At 37.4% G+C, this 26666-nt stretch overlaps 1 protein-coding gene across 2 annotated transcripts in view; it reads right to left on the reverse strand.

Moving 5' to 3' along the window:
* NAA15 (N-alpha-acetyltransferase 15, NatA auxiliary subunit) overlaps positions 1 to 26666 on the reverse strand; it is a 77839-nt gene that overhangs the window by 15811 nt on the left and 35362 nt on the right. Inside the window, exons 5-15 of one of the 2 annotated variants that reach the window (XM_007456878.1) lie at positions 26463 to 26597; positions 25079 to 25232; positions 21587 to 21706; positions 19915 to 20010; positions 19651 to 19757; positions 17479 to 17551; positions 14660 to 14829; positions 13010 to 13162; positions 12325 to 12453; positions 10996 to 11209; positions 2851 to 3044 (exon numbers count right to left, since the gene is read on the reverse strand). In XM_007456878.1, the coding sequence (XP_007456940.1) occupies positions 2851 to 3044; positions 10996 to 11209; positions 12325 to 12453; positions 13010 to 13162; positions 14660 to 14829; positions 17479 to 17551; positions 19651 to 19757; positions 19915 to 20010; positions 21587 to 21706; positions 25079 to 25232; positions 26463 to 26597 (1545 nt within the window). Of the gene's footprint in view, positions 1 to 2850; positions 3045 to 10995; positions 11210 to 12324; positions 12454 to 13009; positions 13163 to 14659; positions 14830 to 17478; positions 17552 to 19650; positions 19758 to 19914; positions 20011 to 21586; positions 21707 to 25078; positions 25233 to 26462; positions 26598 to 26666 lie in introns of those variants that run through there. The other variant, XM_007456879.1, reaches the window with a different exon arrangement.

Genomic DNA, 26666 nt, shown 5'->3' on the forward strand with positions numbered 1-26666 from the left:
CGCACCGCGATGAAGAGTGGCACCCGCTTGCCACAACTAGAGAAAGGCCTCGCACAGAAACGAAGACGCAACACAGTAAAAATAAATTAATAAACTCCTACCCACAACATCTTCTTTAAAAAAAAAAAAAAAAAAAGTCAAAACTACCCTTGAACATCCCTGAAGTTGTTGAGACAGACACATAGATATAGATATGAATATATAATATCACTAGTTTGCATTATATGTATGAAAACCACACATTTAAGTACCAAAATCGCAATCATTGTAGCAAGATAGTCACACTCTGAGAAGCACAAGAACTGAGACGGCAGTCATACCTCCTCCACCTCAAACTCAGGTGGGGTCCTATGTCCACTGAGAGAAGTATTGGATGGAATTGCCAGCATCATGCATACTATTTTCTGTCTCTGTCTTGAAAAAAGTTACATCCCGTCAAGATATGAATTTACCTAAGTTAAATAGATATAGAAAGGGACTGCACTGTGTTGATGGGCCATTTAAGACATTTGCAAGGGCATTTTTTTAACGTGCAATTTTAAAATTTATAAACTGGCCTGAACTCTAATCCGAGTGTTAAAATATGTTGTATAGGAGTGTATCTCCCTATACTCGCAGCACAGCGACACAAAGTCTAACACCGTACGCTAGCTTAAAACCGAAGTTTAAAAATAAACACTATACAGACAGAGTGCTAAAGACTTATTACCCTTATAAGGAACGTGTGTGTGCATAGAAGGAAAAAAAATCCAGTTGAGATGAATGCCGGCCAAAGGCACGGAGGAGCATAGGCTGGATGGTACAGGAGAAAACTCACGAATACCAACTACCACCTACTGGTCACGATAACCTGGGTAAACAAGCAATACAGATCCCACCAAGCTTTCAGATGTATACTCAGTTAATCCAACATTAAACTCACTAACTAAACCTCTTCCTATTTTCCTTCTCTCCTCCTTCACTGGAATAACTGCTAATTTAACAACGCTCTTATTTAAATGATCCTGAACTGGCGAACTGAACTTATCATTTACTACCTGGAAGAATGATGAAATATAACCCCCCTCCCCAAAAAAGGCAACTACAGATTATAGACCCAGAATTGGCAGGCAGTTTTTTAAATAGCCTACGGCGTCCCTCCTGATCATGAGGGCTTGGTGTAATCTGGCCTTGCCACCGCACTGCAATATGGGTGACTGTGGATGCTATGAGACGGGGGCATCTTGGAGGCAGTTATCCTTGGAAGAGAAAGGTGTTATGTGCCTGACAGGTATGAACAGCATATACTGAAGAGCAGTCCATGAAGGTGGGTGCCTTCCACTAGGCTCCTTTCAAATAAGGCAGTCAGAAGCACTTTATGTAGGCATTATTTTGTTGTGAGACTACAACCCTCTAGCTACAAATGTTTAGACTACAACTTGACATCTGGCCCCAAAGCGGCCATTATAGGTGAAACACAAAGAAAATGGAACAGTGTATAAGGAGACCTGGTACAAGAATTCTGCTCTGTGGGGTACTCCGTATTAGACACTGACTAAATCCAAACAGATCCCCTCTTTAAGAACTATAATGCGAGACATAAAGAGCTACAAGAAAAAAAGTCATTGTAAAGTTGTGGGACACAGAGAAAGCAAGTGGAAAGAATGACAGTGGCAGGCAGTCAGTGATGGTGGTAAAAGTGGTAGCAAGAAAAAATGCTGAGGCATAAAGATGAAAAGCCCCTAAAGTTGGTATTATCCCCGAGTAACTCTGTAGTTTTCCATGGGGCCTAAAAGGTCAATTTTCGGTGCTCTTCACATCCCTGTATATTCTTCCAGTAAGCTCCCAACAACAATAAAAAGGCAGTATCTTTGTTCTTAGAAAGCACACAATTATTTGTAAATATAGCTTTGTGAAATCCAAGCTACATTTATCTATGGTTCTTAAATAGTAATATTGCCATGAGATATTACTGTCCATCTGCTCTGATATAATTCTAAAAACATTTTCCGACTCTATTCATTAGGTATTATAATTTTCCTTAGTTATAAAGCAATCAATGATTTTGAATTTTTAGTTACTAGTAAGGCTAAACTGAACTCTAGGGCAATATGCTTACGTTATTGCTTTAACGTAGTAAATCATGCAATTATCCGCACGTGGAGTAGGAGGGTGTCAAGGGCCAGAAGAAAAGTGCGTGTGTTTGTTACTGATGAATATGACTCACAGGACAACAAATGCCTTGGTTTCAGCTTAATAGTTTAAAAACGGCAGATAAGATTTTGGCTTGGGGAAAATATTTGAGGACTTTTAAGATATTAGGTACAAATAGTAAATACAATAAAGAAATACTGTAAACTGACAACATGAGTGAGAGACATACAGAATTCACTTTTTAACAAGCTCAGTTTAGGCTAGATGTAAAAAGTTCAATGTTACCACTTACAACAGACACTACATTCTTTACACATATATTTTCTCCAGTCCTAACATTTCTGCCTAGTAGGGATTTTTCCGAGTCCCATTTTACACTTGAGAAAACCATCAGAGAGGTTAGACAAAATGTCCAAGATACACAATGAAGTGTAAGAGCTAATATGTGGTCCCAGATCAGAATGACTCAAAAGCCAAAACTTTCCAATATACCATACTAGATTACTCTGGGTCAGAATCATTATTTTAAATGTGAGATACAATCAGAAGAAAAGAGAGAGAGAAGAAAAGAAAGGGAGGGAGGGAGCAAAAGCAAGCTAAACATCAGTGATTTTTTTGCTCTAAACTCTATGATCACGTTGGCTGAATAAGGCCGCACGCGATGATGGTCGGTGGTCAAGATCTCACTCAGTTGTGGCGAACGCGCTCCCTCAGTACCTTGGCCAGCTTCTCGGGGACGAGCTCCTCCTTCGGGCCCCCGACGTCCTCGTCATCGTCGTCCTTCTTCTTCTTCTGATTTCTCTGCTGCTTTTCTTTCTCTGCATTTTTTTTCTCTTCCTCTATCTGGGCTTTCTTCTGGGCTCTTCTTTGCTTATTACGCAGCTTCTTTAGCTCTTTGTCAGACATGTTTGCTGGAAGCAGCAGAAAGTGTTAATAAAATTATCAACGTGGTAATCAGATTAGAAATGATCAATTGCTATGTAATATTCCCACATAAACTCCCACTAAAAATCTTTCATGTTACACATGTTCATATGCCTACGTGTACCTTTTAATGTGCCACACTTGCTAAAGAACACTAACCTCCTCAAAAAACTTGTGAAACCCACCCTATTGCGGCAACCAGAGCAAAACTCAAAAGCACATGAGCTCCTCTAGCAACAGTAAACCACTTGCAATTCTAGGAATGTGACAAGCTGGTTCATAACTCTATGGCACTGTCCCATGCCTTCTTAGTTGTGCCTTCTCTAATCCTGTCAAACAGTGCTGCCACTGTGCCTCACATATTCTGCTCGTCGTAATACTTTGTTTATACATCTATTTCGCTTTTAGACCGTCAGTTCCTTGGTGGAAGAGATCTTGTTTTACTCATAATCTTTGTATTGACAGGGCCTAGCAGCATAGCAAAACACAGAGAAAACACTCAAATATTTGTTGAAGGAATAATGAATAACTACACAGTAAATTTAAAATTTGACATTAAAAATGAACAATATCCCTTGAGGTACAACTATAGAATGTTTCAAAGAAAGACTGGAAATCACTGATAAACATGCCATAATAAAGTGGAAAATCTGTACTGTTTAGACTTAAAGCAATAAATCTGAAAGCTACAGGTACAATCAGTATTTATTTGGAAAATACTTGTTAATGAGAAATTAAAAAATTCATTCTAAAATATACCACCACTGTGGTGACTTTTAAATATGCGCACAAATCCTTCCCTTCAAAAAGTGGAATCTATTTCCCTTCCCCTTAAATGTGGGCTATACTTAGTGACTCACTTCTCACTAACAGAATGTACTAGAAATGAAAGTGTATGACATCCAAGATTAGGACATAAAAGCACTGTGGATTCCTCCTTGCTTTCCCCTGGATCACTCAGAGGAAGCCAGCTGTCATGTTGTGAAGAAACCCAAACCACCTTATGTAAAGACCCGTGTGGCCAAGAACGGTCCTCTGGCCATGCCATCTTGGAAGCAGATTCTCCAATCCTTCAGGTGCCTTGGCTGACACCTCAACTTCAACCTCCTGAGAGACCATAAGTCTTTCCAATCATACAGCTAAGTGACTTTTGAATTCCTGGCCCCTAGTACCTCTGGGAAATAAATGTTTGTTGTTTAAATCTGCTAAGCAATTTGTTATGTAGCGATAGACAACCAACATATTTTGGTCCCTGGAAGTGCGATGCTGCTGCAATAAAACACTAAAATGTGGGGAGTGGCTCTGGGACCAGAGAGTGGCCAAAGGAGAGAAGACTTGGAAAAGAGAATTAATGTAAGCTTAAGAGCCTTAGACTATTAATAGATATCTAGATTTTGAAGAGGCTGCAAGTGAGGGCTAAAGTGAAGCGAGGAACACTTATAATCACATAGAGGCAGACAGCTTAGCAACACTTATAAAATGCATCAAGTGAACCGGATGATCCCGTTAGGTGGATTTCTAGGCCCCAAAACATGCGGGCGGGGGTTGGGGGGGGAAGAGGTTTGAAGATGGTACCTGATTCTTCTTGCTGCTTCTAGCAAAAATGCAAGAGAAAGAAACTAAAAGGAAGGAGCAGGGACTTGAGGTTTTTGAAAATTCTCAACCTCTCCAGAAATGACTGCTGAGCAAAGATCAAACGCAGGGCACTGCCAGGAAAACATGTCAAAAGGGAGAGCAGAGAATTTGGCTTTAAAATCTTTTGTTAAGATGCAGAATTCAGAAAAATGGTGCCTCAGTTACTAGTCAAACAAAGGTTCTCTTAAAAATTTTAAGGGTGTGATCAACAGATCCTCTCAATCACACAGCAGACCTTCTAAGAAACTTAGAAGTTTTGTCCTCTCAGCAAGATCTCAAAGTAGACAAAGATACTTGTGCATGTGGATTTCAGTGAGATTCACAAAAGATCCATGAAGTTTAAGAGAGAATTATAACGGTAGAAACACGGAAACTTGGACCGAAAGAACATAGCATAAAATGAAAAGAGGTCTTCAGACAACCCACCCCCAAATTTTGGAAGCGGATTAAGAAACTACTTAGCTGCAGACAAATGCTAACTTTCAAGAAAAAAGAAGGATTCAGAAGGTAGAACCAGGAACCCAGAGGGCAGAGCCAAGATCCACAAAGAATTATTCCTAGGTCTCGAGTCCTCATCAAAGAACTGCTAACCTGGACCCAACTGGACTTGAGAATTGACATGAACCAGTAACTCCAATGTGCCTCCCGTTCCCCCCTCACCACCCCTTTGTGTCTACAGTGGGCGCCTAGCCTCTCTCTCACCACTTTATACTGGTTCACAGGATTTCATATCAAGAACTCTAATTCACAGGATTTCATATCAAGAACTCTACTTGAAGAGCTACACTAAAGAACCATATTCAAAAAACCTCATCAACGTCTGCACCTCATTCACAAGATAACGATCTGGACTTTGAGCTAATGCTGTAATGGGATGAGACTTACGGAGGCCTTGAGAGGGGCAAGTACATTTTGCATTAAGAATGTAAATAATTTGTGTCCAGAATGCAGAACATGGAGGTTAAAAATACGTCCACAAATTCTTTGATTTCTCCTTCCCACTCAAGTATAGGTTGTACCTGGTGACCCACTTGACAAATGAACATGTAAAGGAAGTGGCAGGGTGTTATGTCAAGAAAAGAGAACATTAAATAAAGGTGTTATGGCTTCCTCCTTGCTCTCTAGCGTGGCCAGCTACCATGTCTTGAGGAACTCAAGACACCCTCTGGAGAGACTAAGGAATTAAGGCCTCCTGCCAAGAGCCATGCGAGTAAGCCATCTGGGAAATGGATCCTCCAGCCCCAGCCAAGCCTTCAGATGACTACAGCTTTAGCCAATATCTTAACTACAACTTCCTAAGAGACCCTGAGCCCAAACCACCTAGATGCTTCTGAATTCCTGACCTATGGTTGGTTCAAGATGGTAAATTTGGGGGTAATTTATTATGCAGCAATAGATTAAAACAAATATATACCTGTTTCTCTTTTTCCTGGTAAAGAATTCCTTACTACTAGAAAAGAAAATTTCAAACAAGAACTAAAAATTACATCCTAGAAACACAAGACGGCGTGAGTGGCCACATAAATTCTGGCCTTTTAATGATTTGTGAAATAATTGCTACCACTTGCATCCTTACTGCAAGACTAGACACAATATACACATTATTTTATTTAAATATCTCGACAACCTCATAATATTATTTTATGTATCAGAAAACTGAGCTTTCAGAAGAAAAATAATGACTCAGAGTGATAGTAAAAGACAGAGCAAGGATGTAAATCCACTTCACTTTGCCTCCAGTCTAACTCTCTCTTTCCACTATGCTACACCAGGGGTCAGCAAACTTTTTCTTCAACAGGCGAGATACTAAATATTTTTCGCTTTGCAAAAGCCACAGGCCTCTGCTGCAACTAAACTCAGCTGTCATAGCACAAAAAGAGCAACAGACAGTATGTAAACAAATGGGCTTGGCTAGGTCCCAATAAAACTTCATGTACCAAAACAAACTGCAGTATGGATTTGGCCCACAGGCTAGTTTGTGACCCTATTCTGTAATACCTCTCACTGCCTTAAGAGGACTCAAGTCAGTTCACAATAATTGCCATACCAAGATAGAGAAAGGAATCCGCATAGGAAATTAATATAGACATTAAGAGTCCAAATCCTGTTTCACTTAATTTAGCGCTAATTATCTGGATAGGCACTATCTCAAGTTTACATAAATTAGCTAGTACTTGTGTGAACTTAATAGAGACTCAAAATTTTAGCTTAGGAGGAGCCAAAGGAAAATTCTACTACGCTAGAATACTGCATTATCTTTTTAAAAAAAATTTGTGTTTGTGTATATGTGCACATATGCATGTATATGTGTATACACAGAAAATACCATCTGAATCTAGACTACTCTCCCCAGCCAAACTAACATACACATAAGAATGCAAAATAAAAGAAATCTGGCCATATGAAGACTCTTAAGTTTACTGAAAGGGTGAAAACATGAGAAGCAAAAGATAACTTCTCAAGCAAATAAAGGGTACCTACCAGATCTTTGCTATAAATATCAAGCTTTTTGGTGAACCATTAGAAGCACTGTGTCTAAAGAAAAAAATGGCAGCAAGCAAACTATTGTTCCTATTAATCAGCACTATTTCAGCAACACTAACCAATGCAACAAGGCATGGGGGAAAAAAGAGGTATAAATACTTAAACTGATTACAGATTAATATAACGGCCTACATAGAAAAATTTCTTAAATCAACTGAAAAATCTACTAAACCTAATATCAACGTTCAATAAGGATACCAACATACAAAAACTATAACAATATTCATTTGGAATACTGTAATGGGAAAGGGGGACATGTAAGGATAATGCTAAGAGTAAATTTGCTAAAGTTATAACACAACAATTACACTAAAATATAAATAGGAGATACATGCATTCTAGTATGCGAAGACTCAATGTTGTTTAAGATCTCCTGATCCCCAAACAGTAATCTATACGTTAAATGCAATTCAAATTAAAACTCCAAAAGAAACTTTCTGGAAGATCAATTAACTCTACAGTTCTCACATAAGCAAAAATTAACATGTAAAACCAAGAAAAATCGAAAGACATAGTGTTAGATTAAGAAGAGAAAAATGGATAAGAGAAACCCGTGTACTGATGTCAATACAACATAGTTTTACTGTGCCTTCACACTAAGTTTTAATATATGTGAGAACAAGACACCATGCCCACAACCCACCAAAGTATTTTTTCAGAGCTTACTTCAGGATAAAAGTGGCATTTTAAAAGAGTGGGGAATATGGACAACCTATTCAATAAGCACTATTTAGGAGTCAGCAGTCTTTTATGTGGTGGAGCTACCCTCCACCTCACATCACATATAAAAATTATCTCCAGATGATTAAACAGCCAAATGTAAAAAGAACAAAGCTAATAATAAGAAAACATAGAAGATATTTATAAATATATTTTACATTTTGGAGGAGAAAAGCCTTTCTAAGCAAGACCCAGAAACCATAAAAGACTAAAAAACTTTGATTTCAGAAAAATTAAAGCTTTTACATAACGAAAGACACCCACTGTAAATAAAGGTAAGACCTAAGTGACAGGAAGAAAATATTTGCAACACATAAATAAGGATTACAGTCCTGAGTATGTACAGAACTCCTACGAACCAAGAAGTTTCAAAATAAAATGGGCAAAAGATATGAACAGGCAATTCACATGAGAAACCTAAAGGCCACATGAAAACGTACGCAGGTGTTCCACTCTTAAAGATCTAGGAATTATAAATTAGATGTTCTTCCCAAAGTAACAAAAATGTAAAGGATGGACAATTTTCCGTGTTAGCAATAAAATAAAATATCAGTACACTGTTGGTGGCAATAAAAACCTTTTATGGAAGGCAATTTTATACATTTCTCATACTCTTTGACCTAGCAATTTCCACTTCTAACAATCCATAATAAAATATGTGCATAATGATGACCTACAGGACATTTACTGTAACACTGTAAGGGGTTGTGGGGGACCCACATGGATTCCCACATAGCCATTAAAATGACTGATGATGGTATTAGCTGTGCCCAGACATGGAACAATACTATAAAATGAAGGGGGAAAAGTGTAAATTTCAAAACACTATGAATCATATCATCCTATTTATGGGCTACAAAAATAAAATGAACAAAACAACCACAATAACTACCCTGAAAGGTGTGTACAGAGCATGTGTGCACATAAAGCTCTGAAAATGGTAACTGTGCACAAAGGAAGTTGAACATTTCATAGGGATAGCCCTCTGAAAGAAGACAGCCTGTGGGTAGGAGAAAAGGGAAAGGGGATTTTCACATTTGCTAGTTATTTTTCTTAGTTGTTTCAACTTTGTATGTTAAGAGTTAATTGTGCATTATTTGCATAATTTGAAGAACAGGTGGAAGGCACGAAGAGTGAACAGGAAGGTAAACAGGGACTTCCCTGGTGGCGCAGTGGTTAAGAATCCGCCTGCCAACGCAGGGGACACGGGTTCGAGTGCTGGTCCGGTAAGATCCCACGTGCCGCGGAGTAACTAAGCCCAAGCGCCACAACTACTGAGCCTGCAAGCCACAGCCACTATTGAGCCCGTGCGCCACAACTACTGAAGCTCATGTGCCTAGCGCCCGTGCTCCACAACAAGAGAAGCCACCACAATGAGAGGCCCGTGCACCGCAAGGAAGAGTAGCCCCCACTCACTGCAACTAGAGAAACCCAGCGCACAGCAACCAAGACCCAATGCAGCCATAAATAAATAAATAAGTTTATTTATTTATTTTAAAAAAGGAAGGTAAACAAAAGAAGCCAGAGGATCACTGCTCTCAGCTTCAATTATAAATTGTCCTGTAGATTCTCACTGGCATCTTCTTGCCAGTTGAAGAAGCAACAACAGACAGAGATTCAAGTGAAATCTGTACAAGGGTTTCTACATGTGACCTTAGGAAGTTCTAAATTGTTCTTAGGCAACAGGAAATATAATTTAATAACAAATTAACAGAAAGATCCAAAGGACTTTAGAAGGAGGAAGTATAGGAAGTAACCAACCATAACATCAGGAGAGGCATAAACTCAGGACTGAAGAAAAAAAAAATCTGACACAGTTTTTATGTCCCAACTCCCGTAACATTTTTGCCATGAAAATGTCACAAAATATTTGGATGAACAATTAATTTTTATCTTTCTACACTCCTATGTCACTTTTATGCTGAGATCCTTTCCCAAATAATTAAGGAAGATTTCTCCCTACACATCCTGACATCTTGCTATAAAAATGGCATGTTAAAACTGGTCAAATGGTAAATCATTGAGCAATTTTACTGGCTTAATTCTAAGCTGGGTTTTAATGTGCAAGCAATATTTACCTTTCAGTAGGTTAATTATTACTAAAAGGAGAAATAACTAGATATACTGACAGCTAACACTAATGTGGAGTTCCAACACTAATATAAAAATAGTATAGTATTGTACTTAACAATTTATAGTATTGGGTAAACCAGATATTAAATGTAAAGTTCATGAAATTCAACTCCTTAAAAGCTAGTGATTAGTTACAAATTAAATTCTTGCTTAACTTTTTTTTTTTTTTTTTTTTGGGGGGTCGCAGGCCTCTCCCTGTTGTGGCCTCTCCCGTTGCGGAGCACAGGCTCCGGACGCGCAGGCTCAGCGGCCATGGCTCACGGGCCCAGCCGCTCCGCGGCATGTGGGATCCTCCCGGACCGGGGCACGAACCCGTGCCCCCTGCATCGGCAGGCGGACTCTCAACCACTGCGCCACCAGGGAAGCCCTCTTGCTTAACTTTTGAAAGACTAACGTAAACGGTATTTTTCTTCTGTTGCTTAGAAAAATTCACAAAATGGTCATCACCATTTTCTAAAGCATGTATAACATTGTCCCACAAGGTGCTTAATAAAAAGCTCAGGAAAGGGACTTCCCTGGTGGCTGAGTGGTTAAGAATCCGCCTGCCGATGCAGGGGACACGGGTTCGAGCTCTGGTCCAGGAAGATCCCACATGCTGTGGAGCAACTAAGATCCCACATGTGCTCCACAACTACTGAGCCTGCGCTCTAGAGCCCGTGAGCCACAACTATGAAGCCCACGAGCCTAGAGCCCGTGCTCTGCAACAAGAGAAGCCACCGCAATGAGAAGCCCGCGCACCGCAACGAAGAGTAGCCCTCGCTCGCCGCAACTAGAGAAAGCCTGCGCGCAGCAACAAAGACCCAACACAGCAAAAGAAAAAAAGCTCAGGAAAAATCTACATTACACAAAAACATAAGTACACACATACACACCACAGAAACAATAAGAACTCTTTGATTATTATACCTGTATCAGCTTCCCGTTCTTTATTCTCATCTGTAAGGGGGCTGTCGTGAAGCTTCAAATAGATCTCTATGGCAATTCTTGCTGCCTTGAAGTAAAATGGGTGCTGTCGAAGTACATCTTCTAGTTTTAATAAGTCCACATATGATCTAAGGGTAATCTTCCTCATACAGTATGTATGAAAGTCAAACTGGTCATCAGTGATTTCTATAAAATGCTAACAAAATTATCTTTTTTATTACAGCGAAGTGTAGCAATAGCAAAGAAACTACAAAAATGAAAGCCTTGGAATTACTTGTTTCTCAGGCATGAAAAAAAATCAGTAAAATTTAAAAACATTAAAAAATGACAATAATTCAATTTAAATACTTTGCATATCAAATAAGCAAATATAATTGGCCATCACCTAGCATAGTATAATAGCATACTTTAGGCACTGAATTACTTGTTGAATGAAAGGAAACACAATGCTTTAAAATATAAATATTTATTCCTTCCTTAATCATACTTAAATAAAGCTATCAGGACAAATCCAACAGAATTTATTAGCATACATAATAGTGCAGTACAGTAGATTTACATGTCAAACATTCAGTCTTTATATTTAGAACAATTTGCAAAGGATTTTAATACTGCAGTATTTGGTAATTTTTCTGAGAATACAAATCTGAATCCTATGCAATGAAATGCTGGTATGTGGGAGAGAAATCAATCAGTGAGTAAGTCAAGCAACCAGAAGCTGACACATTTCAACTAAGCTCTGGGGTTCTCGACTTAATAACAGAACAAGCATGAAATTATATAAATTATTTTTATATATGAAAATCATAAAAAATGAAAGCCAACTACTAGTGATAGAAATGACTCAGAAGTGAAAAGGACTAAGAAAAGAATAAAGTTGTCAGAACATGAGGAATTACACAGGTTACAGAAGCACTGTGAAAAGGCTTCAAAGCTTATAAATAATATTTATCAGGGCATAAGGCACCAGCAATCAACCCCACAACAAACACGTTTCTGGGATAGCTCAATGAGCTTTGTATGTATTAACGAAGCAGAAACATTCAGAAATCAATGAAAACGCAGCCAAGATACAAACTTTCCCTTAAGTTTCTTACATAAATTCTGGCAGGAAGAGTAGACAATGGGGAAGTCTGCTTAATATAGTCTATATTATTTCCATTATAAAACTTGAAAAATATGAACACTGGATTTTAGAAATCACTTACTATACATTATAAGGTGAGAGAAAAGAAAAAACTATAGGAGTTCCTCAAAACTTCCAATGTGTAACAAAATGAAATGAGAAACTTTTATGTATGTGGTACTTACTCTCTCAATCTCATGACATTTCTTAAGTGCTTCACCAAATTTATTCATTGCCTTATAAGCTTGGGCACATTCTGTCTGGAACCACATGCATTGCATTTCATTTAAATTCTCAACCGCTGATGTTCCTTCCTATATGAAAAGCACACACACTCAAAGACAATTTCTTATCAAATACATTATTCCACCATAGGATTTAAGAAGGAAAGATGGTCAATTGATTTGAATTCTTTCAAAATAATTTTCTAATTTTTTAAACCATTCTCAGGGTTAAGAGGGAATAGTTAATATGTGAAAGAAATTAGAATTGTATTTCTAACCCCTAAAAAAATATACACATATACCCTTGTAAATGATTAATCAAGAGGTCTACATAATTGGGGATGGAAAGTAACATAAGAAACAGAACAGTAACACACGGCAGATGTTCAGTTAGTATTAGTTCCCTTCGCCCTTAAAAATTTCAACTGAACATACATCAATATAAATCAGAGTTTAAAAACCCACTGTACAACCATATTTAAAAAATGATGTTTTACACTAATACTGATTTCACTTTTTTCTGATAAGGCAATTTAAGTAAAATCCTGTCTTGATATTAAAAATATCAGACGTAAACTCTGAAAAATAAACAAGGTATACAAGTATGAACTATTTATTCACAAGCAAGAAAACTAGCTGTACAAACCCTTGTAAACTTCGAGCACATTTCTTCAGCCTCTTTTATCAGATTGGCTTTTAGCATGTATTTTGCACACTTGGAGTTGATAAATCTGTCTGCTGTGTCCAAGGCCTGGGCCTCATCCATCCACCTCGCAGCTTCTTTAATATTCCCAGCATGCTAATAATAACAGGGTACAAAAGCAAAATAAACCAGTCAGAGTATGCTAATTTTACTATGCAAGTAATTAGTTTCCTGTTCCTAAATAACTAAAACACAAATGGAAGAAACAGTCTTCTGTCTCTTACAACCCTAATCAATGTAGATGCATACATTCTACAGAAATATAAGTTCTGATACCTTTCTGGCGATGCAGAATATAAGCTCTCTGATAGTAAAGATTTGTTTTAAAAATTTTGTCTACTGTTATAACCTCATTGACTACACACTACAACAGTGCCTGGCACATAGTGAATACTCAAAAATAATCATTGAATCAAAGAATGAATAATAATCAAAATCGTTAAGCCAGAACAACAAAATTTACTGTAAAGGTCATAAAAGGCAAAAGGATGGTCAAATTTCTACTCCAAAAGAACCATGGAAACATTACAATTAGGACCACTGGTGGACATTCCACAGTGATCCTCATTCTACTTCGTCTAACTAGTCCATCTGGGAAGGTCACAAAACTAATGAGCCTTACTTGGCTTTAAAAAAGTGCTTTTAAAACATTACTTGGGGGACTTCCTCGTGGTGCAGTGGTTAAGAATCCACCTGCCAATGCAGGGGACACGGGTTCAAGCCCTGGTCTGGGAAGATCCCACATGCCGCGGAGCAACTAAGCCCGTGCACCACAACTACCAAGCCTGCGCTCTAGAGCCCGTAAGCCACAACTACTGAGCCCACGTGCCACAAGTACTGAAGCCCGTGCGCCTAGAGCCCGTGCTCCACAGCAAGAGAAACCACCGCAATGAGAAGCCTGTGCACCGCAACGAAGAGTAGCCCCCGCTCGGCCCCAACTAGAGAAAGCCCACACACAGCAACAAAGACCCAACGCAGCCAAAAATAAATTAATTAATTAATTTCAAAAAAAATTACTTAATTTCATAATTTTTTGGTAAATGAATTATTGGTTTACAATCTCTTCCCCAAGAGCTTTTATTACTAAATTATATTTGTATTAAGATAGTAAAGCGGCAACTTTAAGATGATTTTTCTCAAGCAAGACCCAGGAGTTGAAGAGGCAAAGAGGTAATACGTAGAGTTCATAGTAGACATCTTCGGTTTCGTTTTAAGATTACCAGATACTGATATATGATCTTACGGAAATGTTAATAGAAACAAACATTTCGCAGCAAATGTAATTATTTATTATCTATAGTCTTGCTACTTAAAACCAAGAAAATAACCAGATATATGTATGAACAACCATATATATGAATGACCATATGTATACTTGTGTTTGTACATAAACAGATATAGATGGGTGAGCAAATGAGCATGACCATGACAAGTCTCAAAATAATCAGACTGAGAAATGTACTATATTTGTTGCTCCATGTTTTGCGAGCTATCAAATACGCCATTTCTCTTACCGCATTCAGACTCTACAGCATGTGTTTTCTTAATTTGTGTTTCACTGCCTCGTAAGAAAAAAGGAGAAAAGATTTTTACCTTATAGATTTTAGCTTTCACAAGAAAGAGTTCTATCAACGTGGGTGTACTTTCAATAGCGGTATTTATGTACCCCAGAGCAACAGACGGCTGCCCAGTCCTGTCGTAGTGCTGTGCCAAGTAGTACTGGACCCAAAGTAATGTGGTTGGCGGTTCTTCCTTCCCATCGTCTTTGAAAAATGGGGGGGGGGCGGGGGAGGAAAGAAAGCAAGCTTAGTCATTAGAGATATTAGTAACAGACTAGCCACCGCAAAGTGGCTCTATCTTTATTAACAAGGGAAGCAGCTCAAACCATGTGATTTATGCATCTAGTTATGCAACTAGCTCTAATCCTATAAAATCTTTGGAAGGGACCACGCTTTCTGCTCTGTATCATTATAGCTCCTAGCACAATGCCTTGCATAGTAATAACTTCATATAGTTAACATGGCAGATGAATGAGATCAAAGCTATAACAAATTACCTAAAAAGAAAACTGAGGGGAGGGAGGGGAAGGGGAGGGTTTGCGGGGAGAGGACACGACAAGTTGTACTAGAACTACGGGTATACTGATCAGGATGTTATGTATGAGGGGAAAAAAATAAATAAAGAGAAAATTTCCATTAATGTGACGGTAAAAAAAGAAAAAGAAAGAAGAAAGGCATGACTGCTCAATTGGGTTTCTAGCTAATGTACCAACCTATACATAAATATACTTGTGATGTGGTTATTTTGAATTTTGGTGATTATAAGATTCTTAATATATTTTAATATTATTCTGAATATGCAACAGTGCATAATTTAGGTTAAATAAAAATTATACCCAAAAAATGAGATGAGTAAAAATACTTATTCTGTATTTTAGTTCATAATTTTATTTTTTATATACTCACAAGAAAGTGTGCAAGTTAAATATACAACCCACACATTAAAAAATGATTTTTTAATACAAATTTCTAAAATCTAAGAACTGTTATTTGCTTTCAAAGAAAGCAACAGAGTGCTTATTTTTATCCTAGTAGAAGTACGATGGCTCAGTGGACAAACAATAGGAGTGGAACTCACCAACTCCCGTTCTGATAGATCTGCAACTAAAGTGCTGCATATTCTTGGGCATGTCATTGAACCTCTTCCACATTTGTAAAATATGTAGGAAAATGCTGATAATCAAAGGAACATCATGATGATTAACCAATGAAACCATGGTAACGCCTTCTAAATAGTACTATTTAAATTCATCTGAGACCTAGAAACAGTGTTCAACTCAATAGCAATAAGCACCCCAGGTCCCATACTGGGCTTTCCCACTGTAGGAAACAGGGCTCCTTGGGAAAAACAACTGATTACACATCTGCTGTGGGCAGTATACAAGGTGAGCTAGAATATTTTGTCATACCAAACTGCAAGGAAGCTATCAACTACTATCCTAGTATGTGAAGGTTTGAACCATTTGAAACTGCAAATATGTTTAAAGTCATGAATTCATAATAATACCTTTAAAACATGTATTGACTATCTTTGAAGAACGCTACTAAACCAATTCATTATTTTGAAAACTGGTAAAGAACAAAAAAGTAGGCTAGGCAGGGGAGAAAAAGCAGCATTTATCTTGCTTTTTCTATACAAACTGAAATACTGCATAAGCAGATGACAGATAGTGCCTCTTTTTAAGATAATAAAAAATGAATGGTAGAATATCACTAGCTTGTAATTCTTAACAGCTCTTAACATATGAAACAAATACTTCATGCCTCCTAATCAAAGAACACACCACCATCTTGAAATAATCTTGCTCATCCCTTTGTCTTTAAAACAAAAAGGAAAAAAAAATCAAATCAAATCTCATCAAACCTGCCGTCAGACCTTTCCATGAGAAGTTTCCGTAATGATGGAAATGTTCTGGATCTGCCCTGTCTAATAGGGTAGGCATTAGATTTGCATTAGCTATTGAGCAGCGCTTGAAATGTGGCTAGTGCAACTAATTAAATTTTTTATTTAATTAAAAAAACTTTAATAGCCCCATGTGGCTAATGGCTACCATACTAGACAGCACAGCTCTGCATCCAACTACCAGTTTATAACAAATCCAGAGGACAGAGAAATAACATGTTAAGCAACACGATATGGGTATATTCAGCAAAATCTATACTACAGAAAAACTCAAGGGAAAAAAACTAACTTCTTTAATAAATAAATTGCAGGAAGAAAGAGGGAAAACCTACAGATTTATAAAAAAGGGTTAAGAGACGTATCAAACAAACTCAAAGTATAGATTTCAGCTGGATCTTCATTCAAACAAACTTCAACAACAAAGAGAAAAAATGCTATTTCCAAGGTACCTGGAAATGTAAGCATGGACTTTTTTCTTTGATATTAAGAAAGTATTAATGTTCAAGTATGGTGACGCTATTACGGTTATAATCTTTAGAATACTGAAATATTCATGGATGAAATGATGTGATGTTTGGGATCTGTTTTAGAATAACATGGGAGTAAGGGAAGTAGGTAAGAATACAGATGAAATAAGTTTGGCCATGAGGTAAAAACTACTGAAGTTGAGTGGTGGGTAAATGGAGTGTCATCATACTATTACATCTAGTTTTGCAGGTGTTTTAAATTTTACATAAAATTTTCTTCAATAAGCTACCGTTACTATCTTCTTACCAATGTACATTTCACACAATATGTACATTAATGCACCTTCATCTTAAAGGGAAAAAAAGTTTAAATATACTAAGCTTACTGACTAAATAATGAACAATACTGACCTTCTGATCAAGAATTTCACAACATACTAAGATTTTCAAGATTTTTTTAAAACATAAAACTTGAGCACTTACCACTGGGGTTAAATAACCGGCAGCTTTTTAGAGATGTTTCATAACCTACTACTAATTCTTCTATGATTGCCACCTAGAGTACAAACACACAAGCACACTTTAATAAAAATAAATAAATATATAGTTACTATGCTTGTGCAAAATGTGTTATTTACTACTAGAGGGCTAAATAAACATCCCGATTCCCCCCTCCACCTCTCCCTCTCCCTCTCTCTCTCTCTGTCTCTCTCTCTCCCTCCCTCTTATACACACACACACACACACACACACACACACACACACACACACACACACACACACACACACCTTTTATAAATCTCTTAATCTATGGATAAAAATTTAAAACCATACATTTATGAAGGTGTGTTTTAAGGCAAAACGTTCCAAAAAACTTACTAGCAACTCCTTTCCCTGCTATAAAATAAAGCATCAAGCTGAACTAGAACTATCAGGAAAAGGCTGGACAGAAAGAGGTAATGTTAGGGATGATTTTTATCTTGGTTCATTTTTACCTCAATTCACATAAATAACACTCACAGTTAACATTTGCACTTTAGGAATCAAGAATTAAATACTGTGTGAAAAGAGAAATTCCACAAGCATATGACAGCATCCACTCTCAATTTCATCACCGTGGGGAAAGCATCAGTAAAAGAGAAGCATGCCACCGTAGGTGGGTTTCTGAGATCCAGGAGAGTGAGTGGCTGTCCCAGTTCTGGTCTCTCCTGAGTCATGACTGTACTACTTACTCCCGGCTTCGTAAGAGATCTGTGAATACTTTTAATTTATTAATTCCCTTCTTTGCTTAATCCATCTATAATGAATTTGTCACTACACGAAGCTCTCTTAAATGACATCAACTTAACTGACTCAACAGGTTAACACCAGCTCTCTCCATCACCTCAGAAAATTGTGAGGACTGAATGGCCACAGCTATAGGCTATTCTGCTACACCCATGTTCTTCTCCCACAAGGTGAGCTACATGCTTACTAAGAGGTTTGTTTTCCCAAACCTGTTTGAATTAGTTGCATTCATTATCATCATTGCAGAATTTAATTCAATATTATGTAAACTTAAGAAATGAGAAGAAGAAGAAAGAACTGCTTCTATTAAGTCAAACACCATGGAAAGACTCACAGACAAACTAGACATTTTTTACCAATTTAGGTTTAAAAAGACAACCATAAAGGGAAAACTCGTAATATATATGATTCTACAATCAAGATTGCTTCACAAGCATCATGTTCTCACTGTACCAAAACTGGAAGTAAAATACCATATTCTATCAATGTGATTTAATCAAGGGGGAAAAAAGGTGAAACAGTCATCAAAAAAGTCCATATCTTGGACCTCTCAACAAAAGACTGTCAGAATAAGTGCCCTTTATATGCTTTAGGTTTAAATGTTTAGCACATTCAATCTTTCCCACCTTTAAGGTGTTTTTTTTTTTTAAACCCAGCCAACATGTCTGATGCCACTGTACTTATAAACAAAATAATCTAAATCAGGATTAAAACACCCTTGGAAACAAAACAAAACAAAACACCCTTGGGACTTCCCTGGTGGTCCAGTGGTTAAGAATCCACGCTTCCACTGCAGGGGGCATGGGTTCGATCCCTGGTTGGGGAACCAAGATATCCCATGTCATGCAGTGCGGCCAAAGAAAAAAAGATTAAAACACCCTTTAACCAGCGTTTTGAATATTGTAATACGTAGCTGAAAGAGTAAGCTGACTTACTGGGACAGCAAACCAACTCTTCTGACAGAATTTTTTTTTCTACCAAATAAAAAGGAGAAAGATTACTAAGCTTCAACTTAGTTAAAAAAAAAAAAAGATTACTTCTGGCTTTCCCCATGAGCAGGAATTACAGAAAATATTGAAGAAATCACTACCTTACCAACTTTACATCCCTGTACCGACTCATTAAAAAGTACATATCAGAAACAAAAGACAGAACAAATAAGCAGTAATTTATTCAGCTAGAGAGCAGAGGATGAAAAGGAAATAAGAGGCACAGAAGCATTTAAACTGCAAGCTAGGAAGACTGTTAGCAGATTCACACTGTGTATACTATGTGCACAGGTAGTCAAGAACCAATTATTCCAAATACTGAGCAAAGAAATGATAGTCAAAACACAAAACCAAACCAAACCATTGTATTTTGCTTTACCTTTTCTTTATCTTTGTATAGAGACCTCAAAGTATTGAAGACTGGTGGACAACCCTTGCTGAAGTTCATCCTTAGGAACTTATCCAAACATTCTTTAAACTTCTCACCTTGGAAGAAAAAAATCCTGTTGACTTACATGTACCCAGACAACTCTAAAAATGCATACATTAAAATCTTAACATGCATACTCATATATTTAAAACCAAGGAAAGACACTGTATATCATCACACCATTTTCATTCCTCCACAATTATTCTTACTTACCAGATAAAAAGTTTAACGGCAGTCTTCTTGGCACCAATCCCCTGGGATACTTAGTCCAGGCCTCCTCATAAATTTTTAGTCGTCCTAACATATTAGCTGCAAACCAAAACAAAATTTTTTTTTCATATGTAATTAAAACATATATTTTTCTAGAAAATTACAAATTTGTGAAAATATTTAAAAATTACCATATTAAACAGAAAATTTGAACATGGGAAAAATTATTCATAATCTAACCACCTAAATATATCAACAATCATTTTAGGATACTTCTAATATTTTCATATTTTAATCTATAATCATATAAAATACATAATTTTCCTTATCCTGCTCTGCTTTAGGTGGCCTTTCAAAATCTGCCTGCTCTACTGTAGTTCCAAGAAAGGCTCGGTTATTATGTTTCCACCTACGGCTTCCCCAGTACTCTTTTCAGCCTCTCCTCTAACTCCTCTCCTTTGATTTATCTTGGAGCTTCTGGATTTATCCTCTATCTTCCATTTCTCCGTATTTCTTTTATACTTTCTTTTCCTCTCAGGTAAGAACTTTCCTTGTTCAATCTTTCTCTTCACTAATTTTCCTCAGCTGTGGCCCCTTATATTTAATCTATTAAGATTTTCATGTCACATCAAGAAGTATGTTTTTCATTTCCCAGATTCCTAACAGGCACTTTCTCTTAACTGTGCATATTTCATTGCCTCTCTTCATCTTAGGCTTCTCTATCATCTCTACTCTCCCTTTGGCTGGCACTGATGATTACCTTTCCAATGCCGGTGTTACTACAGAGGATGACATTCTTTGTACAAGGTTTCTCTCACATTTATCAATGTACCAGGAATAGTTCACTATCAGTCTTGTGGGAAACTTCGCTTCAAATTAGATCATCCTGGCTAAAGACTCTGCCTTTTTGTAGATGACATGCTTCTGGGTTTGTCCGCACAAGCAGGTCCTATTCGTGGGAGAGAATGGTTGGGGAGGAGTGTCCCTGGACCAAGTTGATTTGAGTCCTTCCTCCCACACAGGAAACACTGCTCCCCTTTCAGCTTGGCGGCGTTCACTGGCCCCTGGCAGGCCACTCTGCTATAGCCACAGGTTATCACAGAAGTCTTTCCTCTGGGGAGACATCTCCATTTCTACAGTTCCCTTTCATGTTTCTGATGCTGCTATGCATTTGTAAATTTTTCAAACTTGTTTCTAAAATTATTTTCACAACTCTTTCTTTGACTTTGTAGTAGAAGAGAGGTTTCAGAAAACGCTTAGTCTACCATGTTAAATGGAAGTTCACAAATGTACTTCTATATTCAGATTTTGAACCAATTCTTTTTTTTTAATTAGTTTTTCTCCTGTTAACCTTTCTCTTTTTAAAATAGCTATTTATTTATTTAGGCTGTGCCAGGTCTTAGTTGAGGCACACGGGATCTTCGTTGAGGCATGTTTAGCTGTGGCATGCGGACTTCTTAGTTGTGGCATGCACATAGCATCTAGTTCCCCGAACAGGGATTGAACCCGGGCCCCCTGCATTGGGAGTGCAGAGTCTTACCCACTGGACCAGCAAGGAAGTCCCTGAACCAATTCTTAACCAGTTCTTCTAGTTGCGATTTTCACTGAGTTAACACAATATATATTAACAAAAGAAGCAATTAAAACTTAGAGAGTAAGTTTTAACCAATGCTACCTGGCTTGAGTGCCTTTTCCAAGCCTTTGTAATAGGCCCAGTTTTCAGGATTTCTCTCTTGTAATCCTCTGTAAACATCAGCTGCATCTTCCAAACGACATAATTGCAACAGAAGTTCCCCTGATAAAAAACAAATTAAATTAAGTATCTTCTGATTGTAACTTTAAGTTTTCCTCAAACTTTCTCTTAAAACCTCTTCAATATCGGGAAGTGGGTAGATTTGGTATCCTCCTGAGTTCTCAATTCCCTTCAACAAGACTATTTACCATGTTACTTTATTGTCCCTCCTTTTTGAAAGCTCATGTGTAGAAATGCCAACCTCTTCACATCCTCAACTTATTCAGGTATTTTTCTAACTCCAGGCTACTCTCTCAAGGTCACTGAACACAGTCACCAAGCCATCATCTACTAATCAAGTATTCCTGACAACGTATGGACAATTTCAAAATCCAAATTAATGCCCCAATCCAATACCCTAACCTTATGATGCCCTAATCAACCAGGAAACGATTGTGCTCTAGCAGCCCATAAGCATGGCCACATTGTCTCTCTTCCCAATACTGTTTTTTCTGTCTTCCAACTACCAAATATGCATCTTGCTTTTCTTGACTTTCTTCTTCTTGTCTCACTAATCCAACCCTCCAACCCTAGAGGAAAACCGTTCCCTTTTCTTCACGCCTTTCAGCAACCTGTAGGCTCACTGCTTGTCTTCTCTGGGTTGCATGACCAATCTCATCCCTGAATGACATTAGCAGCCCCAAATATGAAAACTAATCTCAAAACCTAGGCTCCCTCATTTACCAATTTTAAGGCCTGGCTCACCCCGACTGCTTGCTTGCTGTACACCTTCGCATAAAAGAAGTCAGCAGATGAATGGACTGAGGCACTGGTTTCACTAGAAATATAAGAGCTCCAAACTCACACAAGCCTCAAACACTGCTCGGGAATCCTTTTCCCTACCTTAATGGGCTCCCATTCACCAAAGGTATTATTTTCAAACCAGGACTTCACCCTTGCACCCTTTCTATTATCAGATAATAAAAACGAACACTTACTGAGAGTGAAAGTGACTTTTATATGTTTCACTTGCATTACTTAATTCAATTCTCAAAGCTCTATGAGATAGGTTACTATTATTTGTGTCATTTTAAAGCAGAGAACATAAGTAAACTTGTCAAGGGTCTTTCAGATAGTTAACTGTTAAGAGTCAGGATTTGAACCCAAGCAATTTGGCTAAATGAGCCCATATATTCTTAATGTTTATACCCTCAGTGGTTCTCAACCAGGTGCATTTCTGCCATCCATGAGACATTCAGCAATATCTGGAGACATTTTTGGTGTCACAGTAAGGGGAGCAGGTGCTATGGTATCTGATAGGTAGAAGCTACCAGTGCTGCTAAACATTACGCTACAGGAGACTTCCACCTCCGGCACCTTGGTCCCAAAATGTCAACAGCGCCAGAGTTAACGGTCAGCTCTACACTAACCAAAAGCCTACTTCACTAAAAATATAAATAACATTCTGCAACTTTTCTCCCCTACGCTACACCCATCCACATTTCCTTCCCTTAATCTTTACCCACCTTTCCCTTGTAGAAGAAACTGATGGTATAAGAATTAACAATGAAACTTTCTGCCTAACTATGCCCACTCACCCACGCCAGGAAATTCCTAAATTATCCTGACTACCCACCACTAACATCAATGCCTTTTATTACTGGAATATCCGACGATTGATGATTCTACTCTTAGTTCCCTTCTATTCTCTTTATATACCCTGTCCCCAATACCTGATTCACTGGAAACATCAACGAACTGATGGCTCTGTTTCCTATTTCACTGAGAAAATGGAAGCAACTGGAAGAGAACTCCCAAATACCCACTACATCGACACGCCTACTTGCCCATACACTCTACCATCTCTCATTACTGGGGATGAACTATTCATTCTGCTATCTAAGCCCAACCTTTCAACTTATCCACTAGATCACATACCCTCTACTGCACTGCATATTCTATCTCATTATCCAGTGAGCATAAGCAAATGCTGTAGATATTCTTTTGATCCTATAACCCATTCCATCCACCACTACCCTACAGGTGTTTCCTATACAGCAAAACTACTTGCATGTATCGTTTATGCATATGTGCCATCTTCAATTCCTCTACTTAAACCTCATTTAAATCTACTTGATTTGTTTGGGCTTTTACTACCCTCCTTCCAAACGTTCAGAACGTGTTTTTGTTAAGGTCATCAGTAACTTCCAAATTGCTAAATCCATGGGTCAATTCTGAGTCCTCAGCTTGAGCTGTCATTCTTCCTCACTAATAAAGTTATAAAAATAATAAAACAAAACAATGTACTTAAGAGTATGTTGAACAATGTCACATATTTCCGTAAAGAAACTGAGGCTCAAGTCTTGCCCCTCATCATTTAGCTGGTTAGTAGCCAATGAAGGAACTCAAACTAGTTTTTTCAACCTCGTGATCTTTCCAGTAAGTCAGAAAGCTCCTCCTTTATAACTAACAGACTGCTAAGGGATGATCAACTCAAGAGCGAGAGGGCTGCCTTGGGTCTACAGCTCACAGATGAGCTCCAGACGCCTTAGACTTCCATTCTTTTCTTGCCAGCAGCATTATCCTCTGCTGAAAAGTTCATCAAGCAAATGGTGGCTATACCCACTCTGCACACAGATACCACACTTTCTAGTGTTCAACTTCAAGGGAAGCCAAAGTAATCGGAAACCAACAAACTTCAGTCGCCTGGTCTCACAAAGGTAAAGGAATATTTCAGATGGCAATTCTTAGGAAGTACTCATATTCTCAATTACTTCTTATTTTTCTTTCACTTTCCATAATCAGTTCCTCAACTTCTAAAACTACAAAGACTCCTTCTCAACCCTCTAATAAACGGCAGAACTGGAGATCTTTATTTAAGGATCTACCCATCCTCCTACCCTAATCCACACATATAAACCCGAATCTCTGGTTTCAATTCATGTTCTATGTTCAGAGAAACATTCAGATAAACCATAAAGAACCCTAGGAATGTCCCATAAGCACTTTAGTAAAGACTGATTTATCAATATATATTACTGACAATAAAGAAATGTGTTGTACACATCCAGTTTTGCCAATAAGCAGTTTCTAAGAAAATCCTCCGTCTCATAAAATTGAGCAATTTTGCCTCCAGTGTCTTAATCAAACTCTACAGTATTTTCAGATCAAAGACACTTAAAGAGAAAACACTGTGCTGAGTCACTTCATTCAATGATTTATTGCTCACAGTTTTTTCCCTATAACAATATCCATTGTTTGAATGTGTATTTTCCCACATTGCAAATTATTCAAAGTGCATGAGTAAGAAATAGATTTTGACATCAGATCAAGAAGTTGTGTTATATGCAACTCTCAGCAGCAACTAGATTTTTCAGTTTTGCTCTTTGTCATAATTAAATACCAGAATAAATTACACTCTTTAAAAAAAAATACCTTTGGTTTCTTCTACAGCAAGTTTATCACAAATCTGCTTTTCGTAGGTACAAAGATGTTCCAGAGCTTCTCTATAGAGACCTGCTTCCCGAAGAACTTGATTCTGATATAAAAGGAGTTCACTATATTCATAATCCACTTTATCAGGGGATGTCTATATATGGATATAAGGAATACTAACAGTAAGAATTTTGTTTTCATATTAGAAAATTGTTCACACACTCAAATACATATAAGAAGTCAAAGGATAATATATGATGAACAAAACTTATTTTTTAAAATTCCTAAATATCTTTCTAGGGAGCAACTAAGTAAATAATGTCAATATTAACTTATAACCCACTGAATAAAATAATCCATTAAGTCCTTACATATAATAAATAAATAGGGGAGAAAGGAAAGCTCTTACTTAAGAATAGAATGTCAAATAAATCTAGAAGGAATAAGACAGAAAAATCACCATTTTGAAACTATCATAGGAACAGTTGATTCAGGCAAGAATCATAATCAATGAATGCTAAAACTAGTGGTGAAAGTTTGATGAGGAAAAGACTACTCATAAAGTCTCAAATTGTTTATTAAATACAAAGAGAAAAAAATAACAAGTTTATAGTGAAGAAACCTGGCAGACACCACCTTAACCAAGTAATCAAACGGAACAGACACCATGTGACTCAATGTGGTGAACTAAGAAGGGCTTGAAATCACTTCTGTAGTTTCCTGCCAAAAATGCATAACAATATCTAATAATGAGGAAACACCAAATAAATCCAAATTGATGGACGTTCTACAAAAGCACTGCCATGACTCTTCAAAACTACCAATGTCATGAAATACAGAGGAAGCCTTTGAAACTTCCAGATTAAAAGAGAATGAAGAGAAATGACAACTAAATGTAAGTTATGATTCTAAACTGGATCCTGAAATGGAAAAAAAAAGTCCTAGAAAGGATATAAACAGGTCGATTAGTAAATTCTGAATATGCACTGTGGATTAGACAATAACAGTCTATCAATGTTAAATTTCCTAAGTTTTTGATAATCTATACAGCAGTATGTATACATTTGACAACTATAAAGTTGTTCTTAGGAAATAACACACTGAAGCACTTAGGAGTAAAGAGCATGGTATCTACAATTACTCTCACATGTTTCAGGAAAAAAATTAAATAGCTAAGTAAATATAGAGACTGTAAGTAAATGTATCAAATGTTAACAATTAGTTAATGTGAGTGAACTTCTATACGGAGTTCTTTTTACTCTTCTTGCAACTTTTCTGTAAGTTTGAAACTATTTCAAAAAAAAAGTTAGTAAGGCTCTATACACTTCTTTTAGCTATATTAAGAATAAGACCTAGTTTACTAGGTATGACTTCTGGTTGTTACCTGTTGCGTTTTCCTAAATTCTTCTAAAATCTTTGCTGCCATTTCATAATCTTCTAATAAATGGTAAGCAATAGCATAACCAATCCACGATGCTCTCTGTGCAGGTCGAAGCTGGAGTAATTGGTATCTCGTTTCCTTTAAGAGGGGAAAAAAACACTTCTTAGTTTTACAATGAAAGTAAAGCCTTCTTAGAAAGATGATGTT

The sequence above is a fragment of the Lipotes vexillifer genome, unplaced genomic scaffold (genome assembly GCF_000442215.2).
Source record: "Lipotes vexillifer unplaced genomic scaffold, Lipotes_vexillifer_v1.1 scaffold63, whole genome shotgun sequence".
NCBI lineage: Eukaryota > Metazoa > Chordata > Mammalia > Artiodactyla > Lipotidae > Lipotes > Lipotes vexillifer.